Raw genomic sequence first — 27,354 nt, 5'->3', positions numbered from 1 at the left:
TTTGTCATGGTAGGAATAACACGTCAATGTAAGGGTGGGGTCATCTAAGATGGCACAAGGGTTAAAAGATTTTATAACCTTGAAGGTTATTCTGCTAATTCATAAAATTATTTAAAACGCCTGAAAATGACTAATGATGGACTTCACAGAAGCAAAAGTCAACAAGACATAATGTTACTATCAATTCAATTCAATTCAATTCAATTTTATTTGTACAGCCCAAAATCACAACAACAGTCGTCTCGATGGGCTTCGAAGTAAAACATGAAATCAAAAGGATCACGAATACAAAGAGTTCAATAGAAAAATACTAAAATGAACTAACAAACTGACTAAGCTATACTGGCATCCCTGCCCTTAGACCCCCCTTCGCGGTAAGGAAAAACTCCCAAAAAAACCGGATTCCGGAAAAAACGAAGAAACCTCAGGGGTGCCCACATGAAGGAGGGATCCTCCCCCAGGACGGACAGGCGATTTACCAGAAATCTTAGAGAAGAATTAACTTATCTAAATCTACAACTACATATATAAAAGTCCAGCAGACGAGCTTCATCCAGCCGTGGTTATCGGGACAGTCAAAGGCGCGAGTCGAGCCGGAGACAGGAACCACAGCCAGGTGTAGGAGCAGGAGCAGAGACGAGGTACTCGGTCAGGTACAGAGCAGAGACGAGCCAGAGATGAGCCAGAGGCAGGATCCACAGCCAGGTGTAGGAGCAGGAGCAAAGGCGAGGTAAACGGTCAGGAACTGGAGCACGGATGAGCCAACTGGAGTCTGGAAGCACTCCCACTCCCCAGGAGGGGAGAGGAAAAGAGGGACAATACATGAATCGCACTGCATCAAACAGAGGCATGGAGAACTAAATGATAAATTATGATCAAGAATAGAGGAGAGGAAGGGTAGAAGTAAAAAAGGAAAGAGGACAGAACCCCAGTGTACCATAGTTACCCCAGCTTCAACTTCTAGCAGCCTTTTAAAAGAAATAGTTATTATTAAGTTTAATTTAAACAAACTAACATTAAGTTAAATAATCTCTGAATACTAACTAGTCTGACAATAAGCCTGTCCAAAGAGGAATGTTTTCAGTCTAGCTTTGAATGTAGAAACTGAGTCGGCCTCTCTTATATGAGCTGGGAGTTTATTCCATAAGACAGGGGCTTGGTGGCTAAACGCTCTACCTCCAACCGTACTTTTACCAATTCTAGGAACCACAAGCAGTCCTGCATTTTGCGAGCGAAGTGTTCTGATTGGTTGGTAAGGGACTATGAGGTCCTTAATATAGGACGGGGCCATTCCATGTAAGGCCTTATAGGTTAACAGGAGGATCTTGAACTTAATTCTAGAATCAACTGGGAGCCAATGGAGCGAAACTAACACAGGAGTGATGTGATCTCTTCTGCTGGTTCCAGCTAACAATCTAGCAGCTGCGTTCTGAACAAGCTGGAGACTTCTTAAGGAACTCTTAGGACACGCTGCTAACAAGGAGTTACAGTAATCCAGCCTCGACGTAACAAATGCATGGATGAGTTTTTCAGCATCACTCTTAGAAAGTATATTTCTGATCTTAGCAATATTCCGCAAGTGAAAAAAGGCAGTTCTACACGCCTGAGATATATGAGCCTTAAATGATAAATCCTGGTCAAGTAAAACCCCAAGGTTTCTAACTGTGGAATTGGGGGCTATACTTATGCCATCCAGGGAGACTATCTGAGCAGACAGAGCATCTCTGAGGTTTTTAGGACCAAGTATAATGACCTCAGTTTTTTCTGGGTTCAAGAGGAGGTAATTAATTGTCATCCAGGTCTTGATGTCACTGATGCAGGCGTTCAGTTTCTCTATCTGGTCATTCTGGTCAGGCTTCATGGATAAATACAACTGCGTATCGTCGGCATAACAATGAAAATTAATGCTGTGTTTCCTGATTATGTTTCCTAGGGGTAACATATAAAGCGTAAACAGGATCGGTCCCAAGACTGAGCCCTGTGGGACTCCATAGTTGACTCGAGTGCACTGAGAGGAATGGCCATTTACATTAACGAACTGATACCTATCAGACAGATAGGATTTAAACCACTGGAGAGCAGATCCTCTGATCCCTATGTCCTGCTCTAATCTATGGAGTAAAATACCGTGGTCGATAGTGTCAAAGGCAGCACTGAGGTCCAACAGGACCAGAATAGAAAGTAGTCCCTTTTCTGAGGCCAATAACAAGTCATTAGAGACTCTAACTAGTGCAGTTTCCGTACTGTGGTGAGGTCTAAACCCCGACTGAAAGTCTTCAAAGTGGCTGTTGTCCTGTAGGTGGCAGTAAAGCTGCTTAACTACAACTCTTTCTAGGATTTTAGAAATAAAGGGCAGGTTTGATATCGGTCTATAGTTGGCCAAGATGCTAGGATCCAAACTGGGCTTTTTCAGAAGAGGTTTAACAACTGCATATTTAAAAGACTGTGGCACGTAACCCGTTTCCAGAGAGGCATTTATCATTGTTAATATGGGATCATTAATTAGGGGAAAAGTTTCTTTAAAAAGTCTAGTGGGAATTGGGTCTAACAGACACGTTGAGGATTTGGAGGACGTAATAATTGATGTTATTTCCGCTTGATCCACAGCAGTGAAGCAGTCTAATGTTACAGAGGTTTCTATGGATGCCTCCATTTCTACCGCTTCAGCCTGTTCTGGGCTGATAGTAGGAATAACTTGATTTAACTTATGTCTAATATTTGAGATTTTACTATCGAAAAATGTAAGAAAATCATCAGAGCTGAGAGAAACAGGAACATGTGGTTCTACTGAGCTCTGACTGCGAGTTAATTTAGCTATAGTGCTAAAAAGAAATCTTGGATTGTTTCCATTCTCTGATATTAAGGTTGAATAGTACTGGCTTCTAGCTCTACGCAGAGCTTTTTTATAATTTAATAGGCTATGTTTCCAGATATCCAGAGACTGCTCTGAACCGGAGCGGCGCCATTCTCTTTCCAACTTACGGGTTTCTCGTTTAAGAGAACGAGTTTCAGCGTTAAACCACGGTGCTACTCGGTTTTGTCTGACGAACTTAGGTTTCAAGGGGGCAACAACATCGAGTGTACTCCTGAGGGCTTGTAAGGCATCATTAACAAAGTGGTCATTTATACTAGGACTGATACTATGGGAGCTGGTCTCAGAGTATTTTCTCAGAATATCACTAAGTACTGGCTGAACTGTGTGTTTAAACTCAGACACAGAACGGTCAGTTAAGATTCTTCTAAGCTGTTTCTTATTCACTGGGGCAGAAGGATGTTCCAGTGTAAGCTGGAAGGTAATCAGAAAGTGATCAGAAATGATGGGGTTAAGAGGAAGGACACTCAGCTGGCTGATCTCTATCCCATGGGTTAGAACAAGGTCCAGGGTGTGCTTATGACAGTGAGTGGGTTCATTCACACTTTGGGTGAAACCAACATCATCTAATAAAGCTGCAAAAGCCTTTCCTAGGCAGTCACTGGGGTCATCAACATGAATATTAAAATCCCCTAATATTATAATTTGATCAGAATCTAAGACAATAGTCGATAGGAAGTCGGAAAACTCAGTTAAAAATTCTGAATATGGGCCGGGGGGGCGATAAATAATTATGAGTAAAACAGGTTTTCGAGTTTTCCTGTTTGGGTGACTTAAAGACAATATGATGCTTTCAAATGAATTATAAGCATTTTTAACTTTAGGGCTGAGAAGTAAGCTAGACTGTGATATTACTGCCAAACCACCTCATTTCCCTGAAATCCTGGATTTCTGATAGTTAGCATAAGTGGGGGGGGTTGCTTCATTCAATCTAACATAGTCATCCTGATGGAGCCAAGTTTCTGTTAAGGCTAAAAGACTAAGATTGTTATCAGTAATTAACTCGTTGACTAAGAGGGACTTGGAGGAAATGGATCGAATGTTTAATAAACCGCATTTAATGACATCATAATTCTGCTTGTGAGAACTGCTGTCTGTCACTGTAAGGTTTCTATGACGCGCTCCTTTCATTTGTCTTTCAGCACATAAGCTAAAGCTAGGACCTGCTTGACTTTCCCTGCATGGGTTTTGCACCGGCACTAACCCTAAGGGAGGCTCAGAGGAGCGTTTTACACTGCTGCTCTGCGCCCGGGTCTCGTCTCTGGATTGTCAGGTTAACAGACTAAGGCTAGCAGAAATGTTTCTAGAAAGAAGAGCGGCACCGTCCCGGGTGGGATGGACGCCGTCTCTCCGCATGAGACCGGGCTTCCCCCAAAACGCGCTCCAGTTATCCACAAAACCAACGCCGTTTTCTGGGCACCATCTAGAAAGCCAGCGGTTAAATGATGAAAAGCGGCTGTACATTTCATCATTGACTAAGTTCGGCAGGGGACCAGAGAAAATTACAGTGTCGGACATCGTCTTAGCCAGTTTACACACCGAAGTTACGTTTAACTTAACCACCTCTGACTGTCTCCGTCGGGCATCATTACCGCCTGCGTGAATCACGACTCGACGGAACCTGGACTTACTCTGAGCTAACATCCTAAGGTTCCCCTCGATGTCACCAACTCTGGCCCCCGGATAACACCTGACTGTAGCCGCTGGGAGCTCCACGTTTCTAACTTCAGAAGAGCCTATAACCAGAGTTGAGTGTTCAGCGGGTGTATCGCTGAGGGGGGAGAACCTATTACTAACGTGGAGTCTCGGGTGCTCTAAGTTTTTGCGTTTAGCACTATGTTTCCTCCCAACCGGTACAAACCCCTGACTGTCTCCCGGCTGTTGGGAGGGCGCTGGGGTGCTAGCTAAGTTAGCCCTGGTAGCGCGGCCCGCGCTACGAGTAACGACCTGGCTAGCCGGCTTAGCTTCCACTGTGCGGAGCCGCGCTTCTAACTGCTCCAGCCTGGCCTCCAAGTCTAACACAAGACTACACTTAACACACCTACCCCTATCTTCACTAAAGGAGGCAGGATCATCACTAAACATATGGCACATGGGGCAGGAGAGAGGAGGAGAGGCGGAAGGAGTGGTGGTGGCCATACTAGGTTCTAAGCTAAGGCTAGCGGTGTTTAAGTAAAGAGAAGTGGTTTATTTAGCAAAATGAGAAAAGTGAACAGCAAGCGGTTTAACAGTGGTGAATTCGCTAATAAAAGGTACTAGATGTGAATATTAACCCAGATAACCCTTAGAGTAAGCAATAGTAGTAAGGCTAATGCCAAACAAGAGGACAGCAGTCACACAGCTAGCACTGGGAATAGCACTGGGAATAGCTCACCCGGAAATGACGTCACAGGAAGTGAATGTCAGCTTTCAAACATTTACAAAACCTAATATAGAACACGTGTTATTCAAATTTATATTTCTATAATTAATATTTAAAGGTGGTGTATCATCTGATTTTGTGTTGGAAAATAAATATGATCTTTGAAAGGGTGTTTCCATAATCCATGGATTTAAAAGATTACAAATGAGTTGTTGCGTGGATGAATGTTGCTTTACTGAGAGACGACAATGCCGCAACTCACCGGGCTTTGCTCCTCCTCTGACTCATTGTGTCCCAGCTGCAATGAAAGCAAAATATAGTTGTAGCCTGAAGTAAATGTAAAAGAAAACAATTTAAAAATGGCACAAAATACACTAACTGGGTTACAGCTAATAATGATGCAAAAATATGCTAGATATAAATAATCTAAACTGCAAAAATGCATCTGAAGCTTTAGTGTTTTGTTTTAATTTTACAGGAGCATGCATGAATGGGGCTAGTCTGCTTCCCTAATCACCAAACATAATCACCATGACAAAACTACATTTTTTGTTGATTTGTTTTATGCATTTGTCAGCTTTGATTCAATAATCTGTTAACTGTTTCACTCAATAGCTTTTCTGTTTTAAATAGTTTTAAATAGTTTTAAATAAATAAAGAGTTTTAAATGCATTTTAGCCAAACATTTTGTAGCAGATGCAGCACGTCAATCACAACACTAAATGCTTTGAAATGAGGACGTAATTAAATAACTTTTAGTATTGTCCTTTAAAATAAAAAAGATTGCATAGGTTATATTAAAGATTTTTTTTAAAAATCAACACTGAAAGTACATCGATGATGGTATGAGGAAATTAGTTTACCTTTGCCTAGAAAAGGTGGCTCATCTCATTCTGCCTTAACTGAGTCATGTTGATGTAGTTTGTCTTCGCTGAAACAAATGTTCTCACATCACTCTGCCTTTTATACAGACCATACCCAGGGAGGGATGTCCTGAGAAAAGGAACTAGGAAGCAAGCATCATCACTGACGTGTGTTTCCTGGTCTTATTTCCACTGTAGTCACAGTTAGCCTCTGGTTGGGAATTGCAGCAACTTAAAAAGAAGGTAAAGGAAAATTGCAGTTTCTGTAACATATGGTGGCCCCGATTTCAGGAAATTGTCCTCATTTCAATTTCTGGAATTTACTTTTGTTTTACAAAATGTTTATTTTATGAATTTCTTTTTACTGAGCACCCAGGGGCCAGTGATTAATAACAAAAAAAATCTGATAAACTGTGTGCCCCATTTAGTAAACAGTGTGCATGATTTACTCAAAGGTGCACACGGATTAATCAATTGTGCTGTTGTGCAATCGTGTGCACATGCACATTGCATGCGCATGTCTCTGAGCCGAGCAGATGGACTCTTAGTTCCGTGTTTTGCATGCATGTAAGAATGCTTAATGTTACAGTGCGTGCAACAGAGGAGACTTTGTCCGCAGTCCGTTTCCCTGTCACAGATAAATCCAAGGATGTCTTCCTGTCAACTGTCATCAAATTATACAGTGGTTTTGCAATGCGTGAGAAGTTTGGAATGTAAGGGGCGGTGTGGCAAAAAGCCCAGCATTTTTCTCAGGTCACCCACTGTCTTTGGCTCACGGTCTTTGAGAGCTAGCACAGGTGCAATTTTGGCAGGATCCATGCAGTAGACATCTTTGGTTACGATCTTTTCTAGAAACTTCATTCGATCTCTAAATACTTCACAATTGGTCGGCTTTAACTTAATACCAAGTGCCTGATTGTGACACAGCACCTCTCTCACCTCCTTCAGATGATCGTCAAGTAATTCACTATGAAACAGATCATCATATAGATATGTCTGGCAGGATTCCGCCCTTTGTCCTAAAATACACTCTTCCATACTACGCTGGAACTCTGCTGGTGCTGAGGATAGACCAAAGAGGATCCTAACCCACTTATATAGTCCCCAAGGTGTAATAAAGGCTGTGAGTGGTCTGCTATTCTCTTCCAGGAAGCCCTGATGGTATGCCTTTCCTTGATCTAAAACTGAGAAGCACGCACTTCCTCATAAGTTGTTTAAAATATCCTGCACTCGAGGAATGGGATGACGTCTGGTATCAGTTTCTGGTTAAGCTCACAATAGTCCACACACAGACACAAGCCCCCATCCTTTTTACAAACACAGACAATGGGGGACGAATAAGGAGATCTAGACTTTTGGATCCATCCTCTATTTAACAGGTCATTCAAATACTCTTTCACCTCTTTCAGAAGTGGTGTTGGTATTGAAGTGTATGTGCGCTTCACTGGTGTTGTGTCCTTCAGTCTGATCTTTAGCTGCAAGGAAGGTATGCATCTTACATCATTGTCATCTCTGGAGAATGTATTGCAATCTTCTCGAAGCATTTGTTTCACGACTGTAACTGGAAGATCCCACAACTCACTTTTGTCTAGTTCTGGCTGTGTATGCTCACATGTGACACTTTCAGGGATGTCAGTATCACTACCTCTCACCTTGCTCGTAGTTTCTATGATACAGCTACTGGATAAACTGGTCTAACTTGATACAGTCGTTCCAGCACTGTGCGAGGCATGAGTGTAATGTCACAACTACTGTTGTTAGCAACAGGAATTGTCACTTTAGAATGATTTCTCTCTGCAAAACAACAACTGTCTCATTTATGCTCAGACCCTCAGGCCAATTACAAGTGCTCTCAGGTTCAAAAAGCACATCTTGTTTTGAGGAAAGTGGACCTGTTCTGACAAAACACTTAATCTCTCTGGCCTGATCTTCAGGAACAGTAGTTTCTGAACCTCCAACCTTGACTACACCCTCTTTATCATCTTGGTCACTATGTTTCACAATTTTAATCGGCATTCTGGCCTGTTTGCATGTGATTGAGAATGCTTCCCCAACTGCTTTGCTTGTCGCCTCCGGTTGTTGCTTCATTCCATTCTTAATCAGTAGCTCAATCACATTGTAGCCTGTGATTGGGGGTTCAGCAACTCCAGGCTCGCTACTAGAACTGGCACAAGCAACTCTATTTGTGGTTGGGTCTCCACTCTAAGCCTGAATGTTAATTCTACCCAGCCTGCAAATGGTACGGGTGTCTGGTTTGCTGCAGTTCCAACCAGGGTCTCACCCGGCCCTAGGAGCTCTTCTGTACCATGTAACCTGACATGTGGAAGAAAAGACTTTCTCCAGCTTTCATTGATGATGGTAACTTGGGACCCCTTCAAGGAAACAATCCACCATGCACTTTCTTCTTATCAGAGCCTTTAGCTTTGCCTGATTTGTTAAGGACAAATGGCTGGCAAAGGTGCATCCTACACTTCCTTCCTGTTTTCTGTCCTTATCCAACTGTGCTTCTAGCTGTTTAATTCAATTAAAAAGTAACTCCTGTACCTTGCTGTCTTCTTCCGTTAGGTTTTGGGAAGCTGAACATTTACTTTCATCCTATATGGTTTTCTTGGCCTCTCCTCTTCAGGCTTTTGAGAAATGCACTGAATGCCCGCATTTAAAACAGTGTTCACATTGGTCAGCTGTGCCCTGCTCTCTGCACACTCGACATCCTCTCCTAACACCCCTTCTTACTCTTTGTACTGGCTGAGGGTTAGCTAGACTTCTCTTAATGTCTGCCATCTCTTCTCCGAGCAACCTAACGGTTTCAACAAGCTCTGACTTACCAGTGCTGGTTAAAGCCGCCAGTCTGCGACTTTTAGGTTTCACCACCTCAGCAGTCGGGTTTCCAGAAACATCCAGCAGCTGCTCAACACACTGAAAAGGCCAAAGCGACCACCACTGCGAGAGTTCTTCGTTGATGACTTTGAGGAGCTTTTAGATGGTAAGCTGACCCGACTTTATTGCTATGAATCAACAAATCATGAAAAGTCCACTTCTTCAGCTTACTGATTTAACTTCTGTTTCATTTAGTGTCTGATTTACTTTATGGTGGCCCTGATGTGCAAATCACACCCACAAATCAGTCAAAAATGTATTAAAAATCACAGCGACAATTAAAAAAATCAACAATTAATAAAAAAAACTACTTTCATTCTAGAAATCAAAACATAATTCCAAAAAAATTAAACAAAAATAAACAAATTACATTTCTAAAATTAAAATAATAAGTAATTTTCAAAATCAATATGAAATGTTCAAAAATAAACACAAAGTAAACTGGAAAAGGTAGCATTGACATAAAATAAGAAGTGGACTGAAATAGGAGGTACCCGCTGGTCTCAAAAAGTCGAAATCCCACAGACTTCTATTGACAAATAAACAGCCATTACTCAGTTATTATGTTTGTCAGAATAACCATTCTTGCTCTACTACCTTTTTATTAAAATGTTCTTGCTAATTCTAATTTTTTTCATTATATTTTTGATGTAGTGAAACTTTTTCAAGTTATAAACTGACCAGTCAGATGCCTCAAGTATAGTAGGTGGCCTCACATCAAATGCTCGAAGCTCGAGCCAGCTTTCAGTGGAAGGGGTGTAGTATTCTGAAACGCTCACTCCTCATTGGAGAGAGCGGTTGTCATAGAAATGTAGACGGAACAATCACTGCTTACTGAGGACGTCTGGTTCCAACATGGCGATGGACATGTCTGGGAAAAATGGCGACTGAATTGACTTTGATTGGTTGGAACTGGAAACAAGGCATTTTCTATGGGTGACGTCAGACGTGATTCGTCCAGTTATATATTATACAGTCAATAGTGGGAACTATAGGACATCGAATGCATCGCTGATTGAATGAAGGCATTTGTGTTTTGACATTTGAGTTGTTTCAAAAACGTCTTCAATGTCTAATAAACGCTTTAGGATTGGCACGGAGCATATCCAGTCCCTTTATGTCAAAAAACCCACCGTCGAATTATGGACAACATCATCATACACTCATTGATGACCTATAGTACCTACCTTTTCTGTTTTTTGTTTTTGTTTCATATTTTAACATTTGATTTTAATTTTTTGTAATTACTTTAGTTTTCGTAAATTTTTTTTCTTTTTTATGGCAACCGGAAAAAGGAACATCCCACTCTCCTTTTGTTTCTTCTATTTCTGTCCGGTCCTACAAGAAATGTCTAAAGCCACGGTGTGATCCGAGTGGACTCGGAGGAGAAACTCTCTGTCCTCACGGTGCAGGATGTGGGACAGGTCATGCCCGGAGGTACAGCATACAGCCACACGAGGAAATAAGATAAGGAACTCCTTATCTGTGTCAAACAAATGAGGTTGGAGAAATCTGTCAGTTCCAGAAACTCTGGTCTTGCTTATTATGGTCTGCCAGGCATGACCAAGAACATCTTTGAGGCGAGTTTTCTTCAAATTTTCTTTCGTTTGTTGTAACTATTGTTTAATGTAGGTTCGACCCAATAATAATAAATAAAAAAAGAGATTTGGTTTAATTGTTTTATTCCTTCATAAAGTAATTTTTTGCTATTTTTAACTTAAATAACATTGTTTTCTTGTGTGTTGGAGTACTTTAAACTGGAAGTTTAACAGTGATGTGTTGCTATAGGCTATCCCAGTAAAAGCATCTGGAGCTCCACTCAGTGACAGACCGTTCACTAGAACCTCTCTGCTGGGTTTTGTGGGACCAGTAAGTCACTTTTTTATTCAGTCTCACCTTACTTTCAGATCTAAAAAAAAACTGGTTTGGTGTTATATTATTATGATGATCATGATAATAACTATATTATACCAAAAGTATTTTTATTACAATAAAAATAAAATTATTCTTTCTATCCATTGTTTTTCTTGCCACTTTTAAAATCTTATTTGCAGACATAATTAGTCAGTTTAAGTTTTAGGATTATGAAGATGATATTTTATTTATTTTTTAAATTTAATTTTTACACATTTTTATAGGTTTCATTCTTCCATCATTAATTACTCAGTAACTTTTAATGCCTGGACTTATTGTTGGTTTTAAAACTATCCAACTTAAACAGACGTTGTTACGGATTTGGAGTACCTTAATAAAATCTTTGTCTTGACCTTTCATGAGAATCAGGATATAACGTTCATGCTTTGTCCCTCAGGACAACCTTCTGTTTGTGGTTGGAAAGATGGATGGATTGATGGTGGTCAGTGGCCGCAGACATAACGCCGATGATGTGGTTGCTACGGCGCTGGCTGTGGAGCCCATGAAGTTTGTATACAGAGGAAGGTAAAGAAGAAACAACCTGAAAGCAAAACTACATTTTTAACATTGTTCCTGTTTTTACTTAGAACATGCCACGTGGTTTGTTAACTGATGAGGGCAGGGCACCTTAAAAAAAAGTACGCAGTCCACCTGTAACTTTTTGTGGTGTTTTCAGGATAGCAGTGTTTTCCGTGTCTGTGCTACACGATGAAAGGATTGTTGTGGTGGCAGAGCAGAGGCCAGACGCTTCAGAGGAGGACAGCTTCCAGTGGATGAGTCGTGTCCTTCAGGTACTGCTCTGCTTATACACAATTGGACATTTTTGTTCATTTCTACATTTCAAGACAATAAAAAACAGATGTGATGTAAAGAAAATTAAGATTAAAACTGGTTTGTGAGTTTTCTTTATACAAATCGTGGGGAATCAGGAGCCGACGAAAAAATGCAGTTTGAAAAACTTTGTAGTTATTGTGTTGAAACAAAAATCTGGCAACAAGCTCCCTGCTCCATTCACTTGCAGAGGACTAGATCCATGTACATCTTCATTTTCCTCGTCTGAGCTGCCATGTTGCTCAAAACTGTACACCTGGATAATTTTGAGGTTGCACTGCTAATGTTAGCCTGGGGTTGTGAGGGGCTGTAAGCTAGTGAGGGAGCGTGTAAACAAAGGGATGATGGGAAATGAGAACATGCAATCTCTATGCCAACAGTCCCGCCCACAACTTGGAGGTGAATTTTTGATGAACTCCAGCCACTCTGCAGAAACTATGTCTTAGAATACGACACAGGTTTTTTAAATTTGACTGAAAACGGCATAATTATAACTGAAAGACCACTGGGAACACTTTTAAAGTAGATCAAAGGATCATTGGATGGTACTTTAACTATTTTACAAAAGGATCAGTTTCTTTTATAATGTTTATTGTGTAGCTTACTGCAATATAATTATAATTATTGAACTTTGCACACTTCTGTGCAGATTGGAAAGGACACAAAGAAAAAAGCAATCGGCTCAGCCTCACGTACATCACAGAGCACCAAACCGCTGGCTTAGATGTCTGATATTTTCTAATATTTTTTAAACCAAAGCTTTCTTGTTCAGGCTATTGACAGCATCCACCAGGTTGGGGTGTACTGCCTGGCTTTGGTTCCTGCCAACATGCTTCCTAAAGCTCCCTTAGGAGGCATCCACATATCTGAGACCAAGCAGCGCTTCCCGGAAGGTGCTCTGCACCCCTGCAACGTCCTCATGTGCCCTCATACATGCGTCACCAATCTGCCCAAGCCAAGACAAAAGCAGCCAGGTATATCAAGCCCTGTCCTTGAGTTTCCTTGGATTCTTGCAGTTTTTTAAATAATGATAAAAAATTTTTTGCTGACCTTGAGAAGCTGGATGATGATTTTGATGATTTTGATTGTTTCCTATAGAGGTTAGGCCTGCTTCAATGATTGTGGGCAACCTAGTGGCAGGCAAGAGGATAGCACAAGCCTGTGGCAGAGACTTGGGACAAGTCGAGGACAATGACCAGGTACGTAAAATAGATTATCATGTCACCCATGCTGTCAATCCGCATACTGAAAACACTTGTCTAGAGTTAGAGGTGCACTCTGATCATCACACAGAGCAACAGTTTTATTTCCTTCCATCTTTTTTCAGCAGCAGAAAAAAAAGCATCGCCTTTGATTCCTGTTTTTTTAATCCCGTATTGCATTTCTTTGTTTGTATTGTTTTGTGTCTGTCATTAACTTTGATTGGGGGAATATTTGCTATCAGAATTTAAATGTAAGCGTCTCTCATCTTGACCAGTTGTTCACCTTTAGTTATTTGAGGTATTTTGGCCAATTGGAAGTTAACTGTTTGTTTTTTCTGTAGTTTCTTTATATTCAGGATGTTCTCCAGTGGAGAGCTCAGGCCACTCCAGACCATCCACTGTTCCTCGTTTTAAATTCAAAGGTAAACGTCCTCCACTGCAGGGGTAAATCCTACCAGACTAAAATGTTTGCTCAAGCTGTTTCTCACCTAATATTTGACCGAAATAAGATCTTGCAGAAATGTACTTTTACTTCTATTTGGTCTTAAATTTACTCACACTCAAGTGAATCTTTTGATGTAATTTATCAAATTTCCCCTCTCTTAATTATGCACTTCATAAAATAGTCAACGTCCCAAGAAGAAGATGCTCATTTTAAAGCAACAGCTAAAGACAAATGTAAAGTTAACAGTGATCCTTTACACTCAATTTCCTTTACTCTCTTTAAAACTACCCCAAAAAGTTTCTACATTTCAGTAAAATATATTGTAAAAAAGTAATTTTTTTATGTTTGCTTTTTACCGTTTACGTCTGTCATTTGATACATTTACATTTAATTTTTATTTATTTTAGCAAAAGATTAGTGTTCAGGAGATGGTGTTACATATCTAATGAACGTATGATTTTCCTTCAGGGTGCAGTCGCCAGCACCGCTTCCTGTCTGCAGCTGCACAAGAGGGCAGAGCGAGTGGCAGCTGCGCTGATGGGACGCCTCAACACTGGAGACCATGTCGCACTTGTCTACCCACCAGGTGAACAATTTCTTCTTCTGCAGGCCTTACTTTCAGTCCAGGAGTATTATGATATCTTAAGACCTAACTGAAGACTTTGTTCAGGCGCTAAAAATCAGCTCAACTTTCTGTGCTTTACATACAGGAATCGACCTGATTTCCACTTTCTATGGCTGCCTGTATGCTGGCTGTGTGCCGGTGACTGTCAGACCGCCCCACCCACAGAACCTGGCGACCACTCTACCAACTGTCAAAATGATTGTTGAGGTAAAAGTGGAGAAAGTCCTTCATAACACAGTTTTAATATCAACTGGTTCAATTGTGTACATTTAACCCTTTAACACTGGAGCTGTTGCCAGCAACAGCTAAACAACACACTCTTTAAACTAATGTAACTCCATTTACACAATTAACGGATTCTAAAGTGGAGAAAGCAGCTTTGCATATTGAATTTCTTTGCAGCCTCAGCTGACTGACATTGATTGCGTAAGCACTTTACATAGTAGCATAAGGCTGTTTTTTCTCCTCTTCAGAATCCGCTGGAATTACATGAAATGCATAAACAGATAAGAGATACGGTAGTTCAAAGCAGAGGTCCCTAACCACCGGGCCGCGGACCGGTACCCGATTCTCTGTTACATCTGTCTATGTCACTCTTGACGCAGGCCAAGGCGCTCTTCTCGGTCACGTGATATGTTACCGCTAAAATAGACCCAGGAGCTAGCAAAATGAAACGTCTTTGGAAAATTTTCTTTGCCAAGTCTATGAAGACTCTCATTCATCCAAGTTGGTTCCATTGTAGTAGGTTTAGGGGCTGTCATCTGGACTTGGTTTTTAAAAAGTTAGAAGACATTTCACCTCCTATCTTTGCCAAGGTGAAAACACCCAGCCAGGAGACAGAAGAGGAGCCTTCAACTTCCAAAAAAAGAAAGCTACATTTAATAGATAGTACTTCTTTTTTGCAGCATGAGTGTGGGAAGGGGAGAGGATGATGACACCTGTGCGATGTACAATGTTATGCGTGTCAAAATAAAAGCTCAGAGTTCCTCTTGTCACGTCTCTGTTCTTCCTTCATCGTAGTATTGCTACAATAATCATTCGCCTACATTCATAAGACCGGTCCGTGACAGTTTTGTGTGACGTCATACTGGTCCATGGTGTTTAAAAGGTTGGGGACCACTGGTTCAAAGAATGTCAGCACTGGAGCTAAGGCTCCTGTGTTTAACAGTTAAAGGAAACTCAGCCGAACTTGTACTTTGTGGTGTAACTGCATACTTCTGTGTTACAGGTCAGTAAGTCGGTGTGTATTCTAACAACTCAAGCAATACTGAAGCTGCTGAAATCAAAAGATGCTGCAGCTGCTGTAGACATCAAGAGCTGGCCCACAGTGTTGGACACAGGTACATGCAGGTTTCTAACCCTCCTCAACCCACTCCAATGAAAATATTTTTTTTTGTTGCTGTTCTGTTATATTTCTACCGAAGAGGATTAGGGCCATGGACTACGGAAGAGGATTAGAGCCATGGAGAAATAAAAAAAAAGGTCATAGACAATTCTGACTTTAATCTCAGAATTCTGACTTTAAACTCAGAATTCTGACTTTAATCTCAGAATTCTGACTTTAATCTCAGAATTCTGACTTTAAAGTCAGAATAGTGCGCTACAGTCGCATGTGAGCCACATTCTTCAGCACTGCAGAGTCCAAGGAGCTGCCGGAGTGAAACCAACAAAATTGACGTCTGTAAGTGTCTTTTTGCACGCTCAGGGTTGACCAGAGGAGGTCATTTTGCTAATGGAAGAACAGAGGGTAAGTAAAAAGAAATTGTTTTAAACTGAATCTTGTAAATGAACGGGCAGCAAGCTATGCTAGCATTTTGCATCAGTCATGCAGAGCTTTGCATAGCTGGTGCAAAAAATGCTTTGTGATAGCACCCATTGTCGTGCCCGTTTATATCAACAACTACCTCATAATTTCGTTTTTTATACCCTTCAGAAAATACTCTGCGTATGTTTAACAGATTGCCGTGTTTTACTATGCAGCATACCCACCGATCTTTTAGTTTACACGTCCAACACAATAACTTTAACGTTCGGTTTTCAGCCTTCTCTTCACGTGACAGACACGTTCTCTATTTTTATTATCTCATTGTTAAACAAACACTCTGCAAACGACGGTCCCCCGTCACAGAATCATACCCTTTCATAAGATTTAATACAAGTTTATAGTTTTTGTTATTCTGTATCTGGGCGAGTTTAAATAAAGTTCAGGTGGGGAAAGTCACGTGACACCTCAGAGTAGCGTTGCGTTTCCACGGCAACCGCCGTTTCTTCTTCGTTGAACCGTAGCAATGTGTTTACTATTTAGCACATTAGCACCCACATTAAGCCATCGGCACAGCTGCAAACTTCACAGGGTACAGTTTACTATTTTTTTTACAGGGCGGGCTTTTTTTATTTTATTTTTATTGGGCGGGGTTTTTTTTAAACACCGGGAGGCTTGATTGTTACGTCATGATTATGTACGTAGTTCTGCAGAATCGGATGATTGACTCTTTTGTAGTCTACTATTTTCTCTCAGCTACATTTTCATAGTCCGTTCGGATTCACCTGATTAACCACATTTGTCCAGTTTTAGTGGGCATATAAATGGCCAACAAGTACATTTATGTCAAATGTTTGCACACAGCAAGAAAAAAAAAGCTCCATTTATCACTTTTTTATTTACGCTTCTGAAAATACTACTGGACTTGTTTTTTTTTTTTCCTATATGTTCCCTGTGACATCATATAAAACTCATGTCTTTTATAACTAATGTATTTTTCTTTTGTGCAGATTGACTGTGATGTCATTGCTGTGGAGGATCCAGATATGACACTTCACATCCCTGACTGTGGAGTCTGCAACATGTCATTGCAGAAAGAAGTCCTTTTTCTGACATTTCTTCCCATCAGATGCTAAACTCTACATTAGACACTGGACACTTGTTCTTGTTATTCTTTTTAAGCACATTTATTTATTTATCTGTCATTTTTTAATGGAGCTATGGTAACAAAGTAATTTAACTGTTTTGTCGTTTTTTCTTATTTATATGTGCGATAGTACATATCTGAGAATACCTGCAGATAACTGACATACCTTTTCCTTTTAATTTAAATTTATTTCTGATTCATCTTCTGAACCCATTTTGTCTCTTTGGGGTCACGGGGCTGCTGGAGCCTATCCCGGCCTCTTATTTCTTCTGTGAAATTTAAAGAAATATGTATAACTAAACACATTTTTTCTCATTATTTTATTATTTACTTTTAATTTTCAGTATTTCCATAACAGATGCATCAAATAATATTAACCTAAGATCAAAAGTATTAAATCAACTAAATTTCCATCATATGATTTATTTGTTTCCTTTTGAAATATTTAGTCACTTGCATTACATGTTAGTTCTGACCTTGTAAATAATGTTGGCAACTCCTGTTTAACTCACACATGTGGTAAAAAAGGTGTTATGGTTCCAATAAATTCATACAAAACATTTCAGAAGAAAGACCTTTACTCGTACATTTTTATAGAAACATTACAGTTTATAATTTATAACATAGCAACCGTTTATCATTGTTAAGTTATGCATATTATAATAGGGAAGGGATTAAATAAATTTGCTTCTTCTCTTCCCATTTCAAGCATTAACTGTTTAATTTGTATTGTGAAAAGTAAATTACAAGGATGTGTACTCAGATTGTGACTTATTTTTGTTTCTTTATATATGTGCTGTTCCTGTGTTGAAGGAAGTATGTTCCAATTGACCATGATTGAAACAATAAACTCAAATTAATGTTTTTTCTAATAACTGCTTCCAACTTAGAATGGTCTTATTTTCAGGCGTGCCTCATAGCAAGAGGGCTCTGGTTCAAATCCCAAAAGCGTCCTGTGTGGAGTTAGCATGTTCTCCTGCATACATGAGCTTCCGGCAGCTTCTTCCATCAGTCCAAAAAACTTGCATCATTATAGTTGATTAATGTAAAGTGTGCGAATGGTGATTGTGTGTGTTGTGTCTGTCCCAGAGCTGCATCATCCTCCAAAGCGATGACATCACGGTCAATCTGTACAAAAGAAAAATTAATTATTAATAATAATTTTTTAAAAAGTATGAGTTTTACTTGATGTCACAGTAAAAATATGAGAAAATAATCATCTTCTTTTTCTCCAAATTAAGTCTTGGCATGTGGAGTTCCATTTTTCTGCATGTCGGCTAATAAGACGATAAAAAAGATATAAAATGACGTGACAGGACGCATGAGAGCTAAATATTGTAATAAAGTCAAAATAAAGCTCGGTGGCCATTTTACAGTCACCCATTCTTAGAAAACACAACAATCTGTCGGATAAAAATGTATCCGTGTAAAACGTCTTAAAATCTCCAGGAATGAGATCATCAGGTAGTTGAATGCAAACAACTGCATTGTGCAGAAATGCACAACTTGAAACTCCGTCCGTGAGACTGTTTGTCACAGAAAGTCAGAATTGACAATTAAAGTCAGAATTGTCTATGACCTTTTTTTTTATTTCTCCATGGCCCTAATCCTCTTCCGTATTTCTGATGCTGGAGGACATGTATAAAGAAAATTAAGGTCAAGATTGCATTTCTGAGCCTTTTTTTATTCAAATTGTTTTGACTCGGGAACAAACGAAAAATGCAGTTTAAAAATAACTTGTCGCAATTTTTGTTGCACCGGTAATGTATGATTGGGGTTGCGCTGTAAGATAGAAGGAGAGCTTGTTACAGTGAGTTACTCCATAGAAAACAACACATGTTTCTCGATTTAGGCTAAAAACAGCATAATCCTAATTAAAAGACCAGTGGGGAACGTTTTTACAATAGATGAAAAGATGATTGGAGTACGTCTATGAACACAAAGAGGTGCTTCAGTTTGTACTTCTCAGTTTGATAGTAAATGTGATTGTGTGAACCTCTGTTCTTTTTGGCTTCCAGATGATCTCCCCAGAAAGAGGAATAACCAAATGTACAAACCTCCAACTCCAGAGATGTTGGCTTACCTGGACTTCAGTGTGTCCACAACAGGCATCCTAGCAGGGGTCAAAGTATGCAGATGTCCTCTTAATGTTTGCATCTATTCATTCAGGATAGCACAGTTGTTACCACGCTTTATTTTCCCCTTCTCCATGTTGTACTCAGTTTCTAGTCTTATTTTTGCGTTTGTGTCATGTCGTTGTTTCAGATGTCTCACTCTGCCACCAGTGCCTTGTGTCGCTCCATTAAACTTCAGTGTGAACTCTACCCCTCGCGGCAGATCGCCATTTGTCTAGATCCTTACTGTGGCCTGGGTTTTGCTCTCTGGTGCCTGTGCAGGTGAATTAGTAGCTCAGAACAAATACATCTTGGAGAAAATCAAAGCACGCTTTGTGATTTGGATGCTTGTAATCCTGCTTATCTGTTTGCTTCTCTGATTTGTTCTTTTAGTGTGTACTCGGGACACCAGTCAATTCTGGTTCCTCCTTTAGAGCTGGAGAGCAATGTTTCCCTCTGGCAGTCAGTACAAAGTGCAGATCACCTTCTGCTCCTATTCCGTTATGGAGATGTGCACCAAGGGTCTGGGGACACAGACCGAGGCCCTGCGGGTTAGTTTGTGTCTTCATTTGAGATAAATCTTAACTGTAGCTTTTCTCACCAACAAAGATCTGCAATCTGCAATAGATATCTACTTCACATGCAACTGTTAAAATAAAGTTTTCACAAATGTATTTTTTTTTCTTCTGGTGTTACTTTGTCTTTTTAAACAGTTGCGGAATGTGAACCTGTCGTGTGTACGTACGTGCATGGTGGTTGCAGAGGAAAGGCCGCGCATAGCCCTCACTCAGTCCTTCTCAAAGATCTTCAAAGACTTGGGCCTCTCACCCCGAGCTGTTAGCACCACCTTCGGCTGCAGAGTGAACGTGGCAATTTGTTTGCAGGTAAGCAGATCGGATGGATCATTGATATTTTCTTTTGTGTTTTTTGTAACTTTGTGACTGACTGGGAAATGCTCTAGAAATAAAGGGAATAGTTCAAAATGATTCAGATCAAAGGTGATATTCGTAAAATCCTGTAAATCATTCGTTGCACTCAACAAATCATAAGAATCCATTAGTAACATTTTAGATTTTTTAGATTATACTAATGGCAATTGACCTTTTGGGTGTTAAATTCTTTTATTTTGACAAAATTATCTGGGAAAAACATTTTTTATTTACCAGCTTATAGTTTTATTAAAGCCTAAATAATTGGTTTACAGTATTTTTGATGCTCCTCAAATTTAATGCTCAATTCTTTTCCAAGAGCGTCTTCATAAACTAGATGCTTCCATCATGTGTAAGAGAAACTACCATCAAGTTTAGCCTCATCTCTACATGGAAGCATCGACTGTAAATCTCATTTATGATGCCCAAAAGATAAAATGATGGCGTTGAGAGGCCAGTTTTTTTTATTTTGAAGATCTCCACAAAAGGATCTGTAAATGTCTCCATGTCTGGGTATATGACATCATTTAGTGTTTTTTTTTTTAATGCCGGTCTTTACCAGTTTTATGACGTGCTGTCCCGCATTAGTCTGAGGAAGGAAAAAATAAAAACTAAAAAATAATAATATCTCTACGCAAATACCAAAAATATCAATATCCATGTTTGTTTTGGACGACACTTTCTGTACTGCTATCAGTAACAAAGACTGATACATGCACCCACAGTGCCCTCTAGCAGTTACTTAGAAACAACTGTTATTGCAAGAGTACAAACTTTAAGGGCCCAATATTTATTATGTTAAAATCACATTTGAGTCACTCCTGAGTATACCGGTAAGTCGCACCTCTGGCCAAACTAAAAAATACATAACCTATACTCCAAAAAACACATTAATATTAAATCAGGTTTAAAGCATGTATGCATATGTATGTGTGTGTGTGTGTGTGTGTATATATATATATATATATATATATATATATATATATATATAGTCATTTCCAGTCTTATGTTGTCTTTATAAACTGTTCAGCCTTTATTTGAGTCCCACTTTTAAGAATGGATCCACAGAAATATTTTATCTATGTGTCCCACTTTGTCCTCTCAGCCCAACAGGTTAGGGAAACTGGCTGAGCAGGTACAGTCAAATCAAATGAGGCATTAACATTTCTGCTTTTGTTTTTTGTTTTCTGTGGAAAAACCAAGAACCAGCTTGGCATGATGTTTGTACATACGTTTTTTGTCTGTTGAGGTTTTTTTGTAACCGTGACTTTTGTATGTTTGTTTGACAAGTTTGAGCATTAATATATATGAAGCTAGTTCTACCTAGTATCACTCAGCTTTTGTTAGATACTAGGAGTTTTTTTGTACTCCTGACATTTGAACTCTGAACTAACATTTGCTTTAGTAGAAGTACAAAAAATTGGACTTTTACATAAATTAAGCTCAGTCTGCAATATTTTTCCCTTTCTAATGACATTTTTTAATTGCATTCTGCAATATTTTTCCCTTTCTAATGATATTTTTTAATTGCATTCTGCCGCTGAAACCTTTGCCTGGCTTAATGGACTGACATCCTGACATCCCCAACCCAGTTCAGACATGGCAGAAACTGCTGTCTTCTCTGTATGACAAAGATTCTGATAGAAAAGACTCCAATTTGGTCATTTTTATGTTTTTCAGTAACTGCTGAGCAGCACCTGATCGAGAATGACCAATAAGATGTTTAAAATACGAAGACTCATTTACGATATAAAATAAGTATAAACCCTTTTTTTATTTTTCAGACCAACTGTAGTAGAAACGTTTAAAAATTTGTAGTTACGCTATAACTTTGTGACCATTTACAAAACACTTTCCACAACAAAGAAACAAGTGAAGAAGATGCCAAAATGATGAAGGGATTTCTTTCTGTCATTAAAATGTATAAATCATGTCATGTTTTGGGTATTTTAAAATGATATCAGACAGAAGGATAGAAAGGAAAAATTTACCGATCGGTACATTTTTTTAATACTTTAAAATGGTAATCAAACAAGTGGATTTATGTTAATCTACAAATATTTAAAAGAAATTATTTTATCAGCCTCACTGGTGTATTCCTTCATTCAAAATTCATTAGGAAATAAATTCGTTTTTTATATATAAGCTGGTAAATATAATTGAACTTTGAGTTTACTTACCTTTTGCCATCCTCACTTAAATGTAGATTAAAGTCAGGTCAGGTGACTTATTCAATTAAACATTTAATATACATTTCAGCTAATTAGTTTTTTTTAATTTGTTTATATGATTTTTGTTTTTGTAGACTTTTGACTGTGTCCCTGTTTAATAATAGCATACAAGTGTATTTAATGCTCTTCTGTCCATTGTTCCTCAGACTATGTTGAATGTTATTTGGTAAAAGGGTGGAATTCATTTGACATACAATAATTTAAAACAAGCAAAAATCCATTGGCATCCTTAATTTACCATGATTTTTTGTCTGCTACTTTCCAAATCATGTGTGTTCTAATTTGGTTTAATGTTTAGGATTTTAATTAGGTTTGAATTTAAAATTAAACTTTATTTACCTCAAAATTATATTTTAAGAAATGTTGAATGAATTTTTTAAACATCAGGAGACGTTTTACTTGCAGAATAATACAAAGGTACATTTATTTCAATACATTCTGATACAAAAATAGTGGAGGGAAATTAAGCCCTTTATTGGGGAAACCAACATTTAATTAGGATCAAATAGTTAAGCATACTAGCAAATACACACATTAAAAAACAGTAATCATTTTATCAACCCAAATAAACAAAACTTGTTTACTAAAACAAATTATTTTTGTAGTGCGAATCAGGTATGTCCCTGTTTTTAACCAGATAAGATGCAACAGCCTCTGCCTTTTCTTAAAAGTGGTCATCCTCCCATTCCCCAGCATTCATCACATACAAATCCCACTTCTGACGCCAAAAAAAGACTGTCAGCATGAGAGCAGCTTTATTATTTCAAAACTTTAGGCTGCAAACATTTGGCCATGTAGTTTAATAAATGCAAATTTTATCATAGCGATCTATAGGTCTTTGTCATCCTCTCCTAGAAAAACACAATGATAGAAATAAGAAGCTTGTTCATCTCTATTGTCACACACTGCAAATGTCAGCCAGGCTTCTGCAAATACATGGTCAGAAATCATCTTGAGACCTGTGGCATGTGTGCACTTTTTTTACAGTGCCCAAGGAATCCATACAGCACTGCAATGGCACAGTAATGTAATGTAATATGTTTACTAGAATATGACAGTACATGTAACTGCATCATATATGTCATCACACTGTCACAGGCTGGTTGGCTTCTGGCTGCCCCCTGCTTTGCCAGCAGCTACTCCATAATCAGTTTCCACCTTTCCTCCAACTGGCCTCTGTCATATGAGGCCAAAAACCAAGGAAACTAAAATAGACATAATTGGTCTTCTTTCATTTTTTAGGGCACTGCTGGTCCAGACCCTACTACTGTTTATGTGGACATGAGAGCGCTGCGACATGATAGGTAGGAAGGAGGGTTGTCCATAAAAGTAGTCTTTGCAAAGCGACCTACCTAACAGATAAAGACAAGCTTGGTTTGTTTTGGTTTGTTTTTGCAGAGTTCGTCTTGTTGAGAAAGGGTCACCACACAGCTTACCATTAATGGAATCTGGAAAGGTAAAAAGTCCAATGAAACCGCTGAATCAAACATAACTGGGCTTTGATGCTGTCAAAAGGATTTTTTTCCTATTTTTTTGCCGTAGTTACTTCTTTCAACTTAAAGCAGGTCTGGTTGTTTTGTGTAGATCCTTCCTGGAGTGAAAGTGATCATTGCAAACACAGAAACCAAGGGACCTTTGGGAGACTCTCATCTTGGAGAGGTAAGTCAAAGCATCATGTCAAGATTTGGAAGACAACTTCCTTCTCAAGCTGTCATTTCCTTCTTTGAATTGGGTTTTTGTAGTTGGAGTACATCTATTTACGTATTTTAACTGTATTACAAGAACAATGTTCTTTCTATCTGTACACTTTATTAAATTTAAGACGTCAACAGCAAAAACCTTCAGGAAAACCACGGAAGACGAGTCATTTAACCCATTTCTAATTCTAGTTAAGTTACAAATTAAATACAAGATATCAAAGTTAACAATTCAGAAAGGATTAGCGTCCAAAATCATGGTTTAAAGAGTCTTGGACTGTTTGAAGCAAGGTTAATCTAGGTCTCAAAAGCAAAGCTGGAACAAGCTTTACAAGGAAGGAGCTGGAAGTCTACAGACTCTTCTCCTTTTTAGAATTGAGTTCCTAAAGAGGCCATTACTTCAAGTACTTTGTTTATTAACAGAAAAATTGTGGAAAGCAAGTTGGACAGTTGGTACAATTTGGTTGAACACCTTACTGTTACAAAAACAGGGTTTTTTTCTAGACTACAATTTTGGTAAAGGGTTCATTGAGCAAACATCTAAAGATACGTTCACACCAGGTATGCATTCTAGAACACGGGTTTAACATATGATGGCCACACATGGACAAGCATGAAGGGACGACTTCTTTTTTTCTGTTGTTTACTAGCGCATGTCCGCCAGCTACAGTTGGAAGGGGCTTTGTACAAAATGTTGAAGTGGTGTAAATCTTGCTCCAGTTCTATTCTATTTACAGTTCTATTCTGATATATGAAAGACTTGGTGTCATAGAATTCCAACTGGGCATAAACTGCAATTATTAATTTATCCTCCACGATCATTTTTTTTTATTTTTAAAGAGACGCCATCCAAACATGTGTGAAGGTACACGTGTATGCGAGAGTTTTGAATGCGGCGGCCCAAAACGCTTTGCAGAGATTTCATTGGAAACAGTCACTTGAACGCACCTTGCTGAGGGCGAACTGATCGTAGCTTCACAGGGTAACTGAAACCAGCAGAGTCTAACAGGCAGCTTGATTATAATAGATTATTTATACATTTGGTTAACAGCAACAGGCCCCTACCCATCCTCACTATTTCTATGTTATCTATTTTTTCATTTACCAATAATGTCAACACAAGGGAGGATTTTGTTTCTGTGGAAACTTCTTGGATCTTGACAGATAAAGCCTGTGGATTCTGTGTTTGTGTCATAGATTTGGGTTAGCGGTCCTCATAATGCCACAGGTTACTACACCGTTTACGGGGAGGAGGCGCTGCACGCAGACCATTTCAACACCAAACTCAGTTTTGGGGACACTCAGACGGTTTGGGCCAGGACCGGTTACCTGGGCTTTCTGCGGCGCACAGAGCTGACCGATGCGAGTGGAGGTGAGTTCTCCCCTGTTGCTTTCATTTGTTTCACTGCAGGAAGGATAACAGGGTCTGACTCCGTATCATTATGTCAGCATAAGCATTTCCTTTGAGTTTGTTTCTGCTTGTTTGTCTCAGAGCGCCATGACGCCCTGTATGTGGTGGGCTCTCTTGATGAAACATTGGAGCTGAGGGGGATGAGGTATCACCCCATCGACATTGAAACGTCTGTTATTCGGTCTCACAAGAGCATCGCTGAATGGTGAGAATTTACCGATTTCCGGTTCAGTTGACGAATGTTAATCCAGACATTTACCAACTACCCCGTCTGCTTACAGCGCCGTGTTTACTTGGACCAATCTCCTGGTTGTGGTGGTGGAGCTGGAGGGATCAGAGCAAGAGGCTCTAGACCTGGTTGCCTTGGTGACCAATGTTGTCTTGGAGGAGCACTACCTCATTGTGGGGGTGGTGGTGGTGGTGGACCCCGGAGTCATACCCATAAACTCCAGAGGCGAAAAGCAACGCATGCACCTTAGAGATGGATTCCTGGCTGACCAGCTGGATCCCATATATGTAGCTTATAACATGTGAGGCCCAGTAGCAGGAAACACACAGGAGAAAAATACAAAAATGGGGGCTTCCTGCAGGTTCAGACTGTGGCAGACCTCATGTTGATCCTCGCCTCAGCAAACAATGTTTTTAAGGGCATTTTACATTTTTTTTATTGAGTTTCTGATGTTTGGGGGGGAAATAATGAATTTTTGACTCAGAACACCGGAAAGCAGCGAGATGGTCTGTCATGTGATTCTACAGTGTGCCATTAACATAATTTATTTTGTTAACCTCAAACTGATGAATGTTAGGTGAGCGCTTGTGCCATAGGACTGACGGGGAGTCTCAGAGTTTGTCTTAGGTCCTCTGTTTTCATGTAAAAAAAAAATCAAATTTAAGATCAAGTTCTAACATTAAAGCTTTTCCAGCTTAATGTGAACCTGGCCTTTTTATCCTGTTCATCCAGAAACTGAGAATTTAACAGCAGTAGATTTAGTGGAGTTTCTTAGTTTGTCTCAATTCTGGAGTTTTTGGCAAAGTTTTGAACACAATCTTAATCTTGTGAGGACTCAACCCTCTACTTCTGCATCTAAACCACAGATTAGTGTTTTATCTGAATATGCAATAAGTGTAATGTGGAGACTGTTTGTTTGAATGACCGCATACAGCAAGTGCCAATCAGCTGAGCAATGGAGAGGACAATACTTGTTGCTTTCTATTAACAGCGAGCTAAAGGACACAGTAAATGAAGCCTTAAGTGTTTTTTCAAATGCCTGTTTCCGTCTCGGCTCAATTTTGTCAGCTGCTCACTGGGGTGAAAAATACAATTGGACACGTGGTTTAAATTTAGCTTTAAAGTGTCGATCCAAATGTCAGCCACTATTGACACACAAGCCCATTATTTATGTATTTGTGGTTTAAGACTAAAAGTTAAAAAACTGAAACAAACTCTTGGTTTGTAGTCGATTTTACTAGCTTCATTTCCAAAGGCAGACAGACGAATTTAAGTTTGAGATTTGATATGCTGCATATAAATCATATGAGGCAAGTGTCTAATACACTCATGGCACCATAAACTTGCAGCTTGTTTTATAAAGTATCCTTGTACATTTTTCTTTTTTGCTTTTCTGTGTACATTCACTCAAAGACCGGCTCCAGTCTGCTGTAATTATGTACAGAATTTTGTGTAAATTATTAAAAGACGCAGAGCCGAGAGAAGGCGATGAATTCTGGTGAAAACCTGAGAATCTTTGACATCCAAAAAGGTTTTTGCAGCCAATTCTGGTGCATTTAAAGTCTTGAAATTATTTTTAGAGTAAGGAACAGGGGACTCAGAAGAGCAGACAATGCACACTTCAGCCTGAAGAGACAACTGCTGAAATGTCACAACCTTTGTTGTAATGTACGGAAAAAGACTTGTCTGATCTATGGGTAACTGTCATTATTTTCATAACATGATTTCATAATTAATAAAAATGTACTTTTAATTTAAAATGTGTCATCTCTGACCTTTAATAGAGCAAACACCCTTTCCTTAACCTGATGAAACAGTCTAACTTTAGGTCATTGTAAACAAA

General features: G+C 39.3%; 2 protein-coding genes and 1 long non-coding RNA gene across 4 annotated transcripts in view; 2 read left to right on the top strand and 1 right to left on the bottom strand.

Moving 5' to 3' along the window:
• Positions 1 to 9,244, bottom strand: part of LOC101160383 (sacsin-like) — a 37,254-nt gene extending 28,010 nt beyond the window's left edge. For both annotated transcript variants that reach the window (XM_023951212.1, XM_023951213.1), the window contains exons 1-2: positions 6,098 to 9,244; positions 5,497 to 5,532 (exon numbers count right to left, since the gene is read on the bottom strand). In XM_023951212.1, the coding sequence (XP_023806980.1) occupies positions 5,497 to 5,522 (26 nt within the window). In that variant the 5' untranslated portion in view covers positions 5,523 to 5,532; positions 6,098 to 9,244. The remainder of the gene's footprint in view (positions 1 to 5,496; positions 5,533 to 6,097) is intronic.
• A 1,052-nt stretch (positions 9,245 to 10,296) lies between these two features.
• Positions 10,297 to 27,271, top strand: LOC101160135 (disco-interacting protein 2 homolog A-like). The gene is given in 21 exon segments (XM_023951217.1): positions 10,297 to 10,554; positions 10,763 to 10,843; positions 11,286 to 11,413; positions 11,565 to 11,679; positions 12,492 to 12,693; positions 12,818 to 12,918; positions 13,263 to 13,343; positions 13,835 to 13,952; positions 14,077 to 14,198; positions 15,220 to 15,331; positions 18,919 to 19,028; positions 19,166 to 19,296; positions 19,408 to 19,473; positions 19,475 to 19,565; positions 19,728 to 19,898; positions 23,417 to 23,478; positions 23,573 to 23,630; positions 23,759 to 23,833; positions 25,069 to 25,243; positions 25,364 to 25,487; positions 25,564 to 27,271. Coding segments are annotated over 21 exon segments (2,460 nt in total). The 5' UTR covers positions 10,297 to 10,470; the 3' UTR covers positions 25,817 to 27,271.
• LOC110013933 lies at positions 15,506 to 17,764 on the top strand. The gene is made up of 2 exons (XR_002872586.1): positions 15,506 to 15,738; positions 16,764 to 17,764. It is a non-coding gene; the product is annotated as an uncharacterized LOC110013933 (long non-coding RNA).
• Positions 27,272 to 27,354: the final 83 nt, after the last annotated feature.

This window comes from Oryzias latipes, chromosome 21 (genome assembly GCF_002234675.1).
Source record: "Oryzias latipes chromosome 21, ASM223467v1".
Classification (NCBI taxonomy): Eukaryota; Metazoa; Chordata; class Actinopteri; order Beloniformes; family Adrianichthyidae; genus Oryzias; species Oryzias latipes.
Note: the sequence above shows the minus strand (reverse complement) of the source record. Positions and strands in the feature narration are given on the sequence as shown.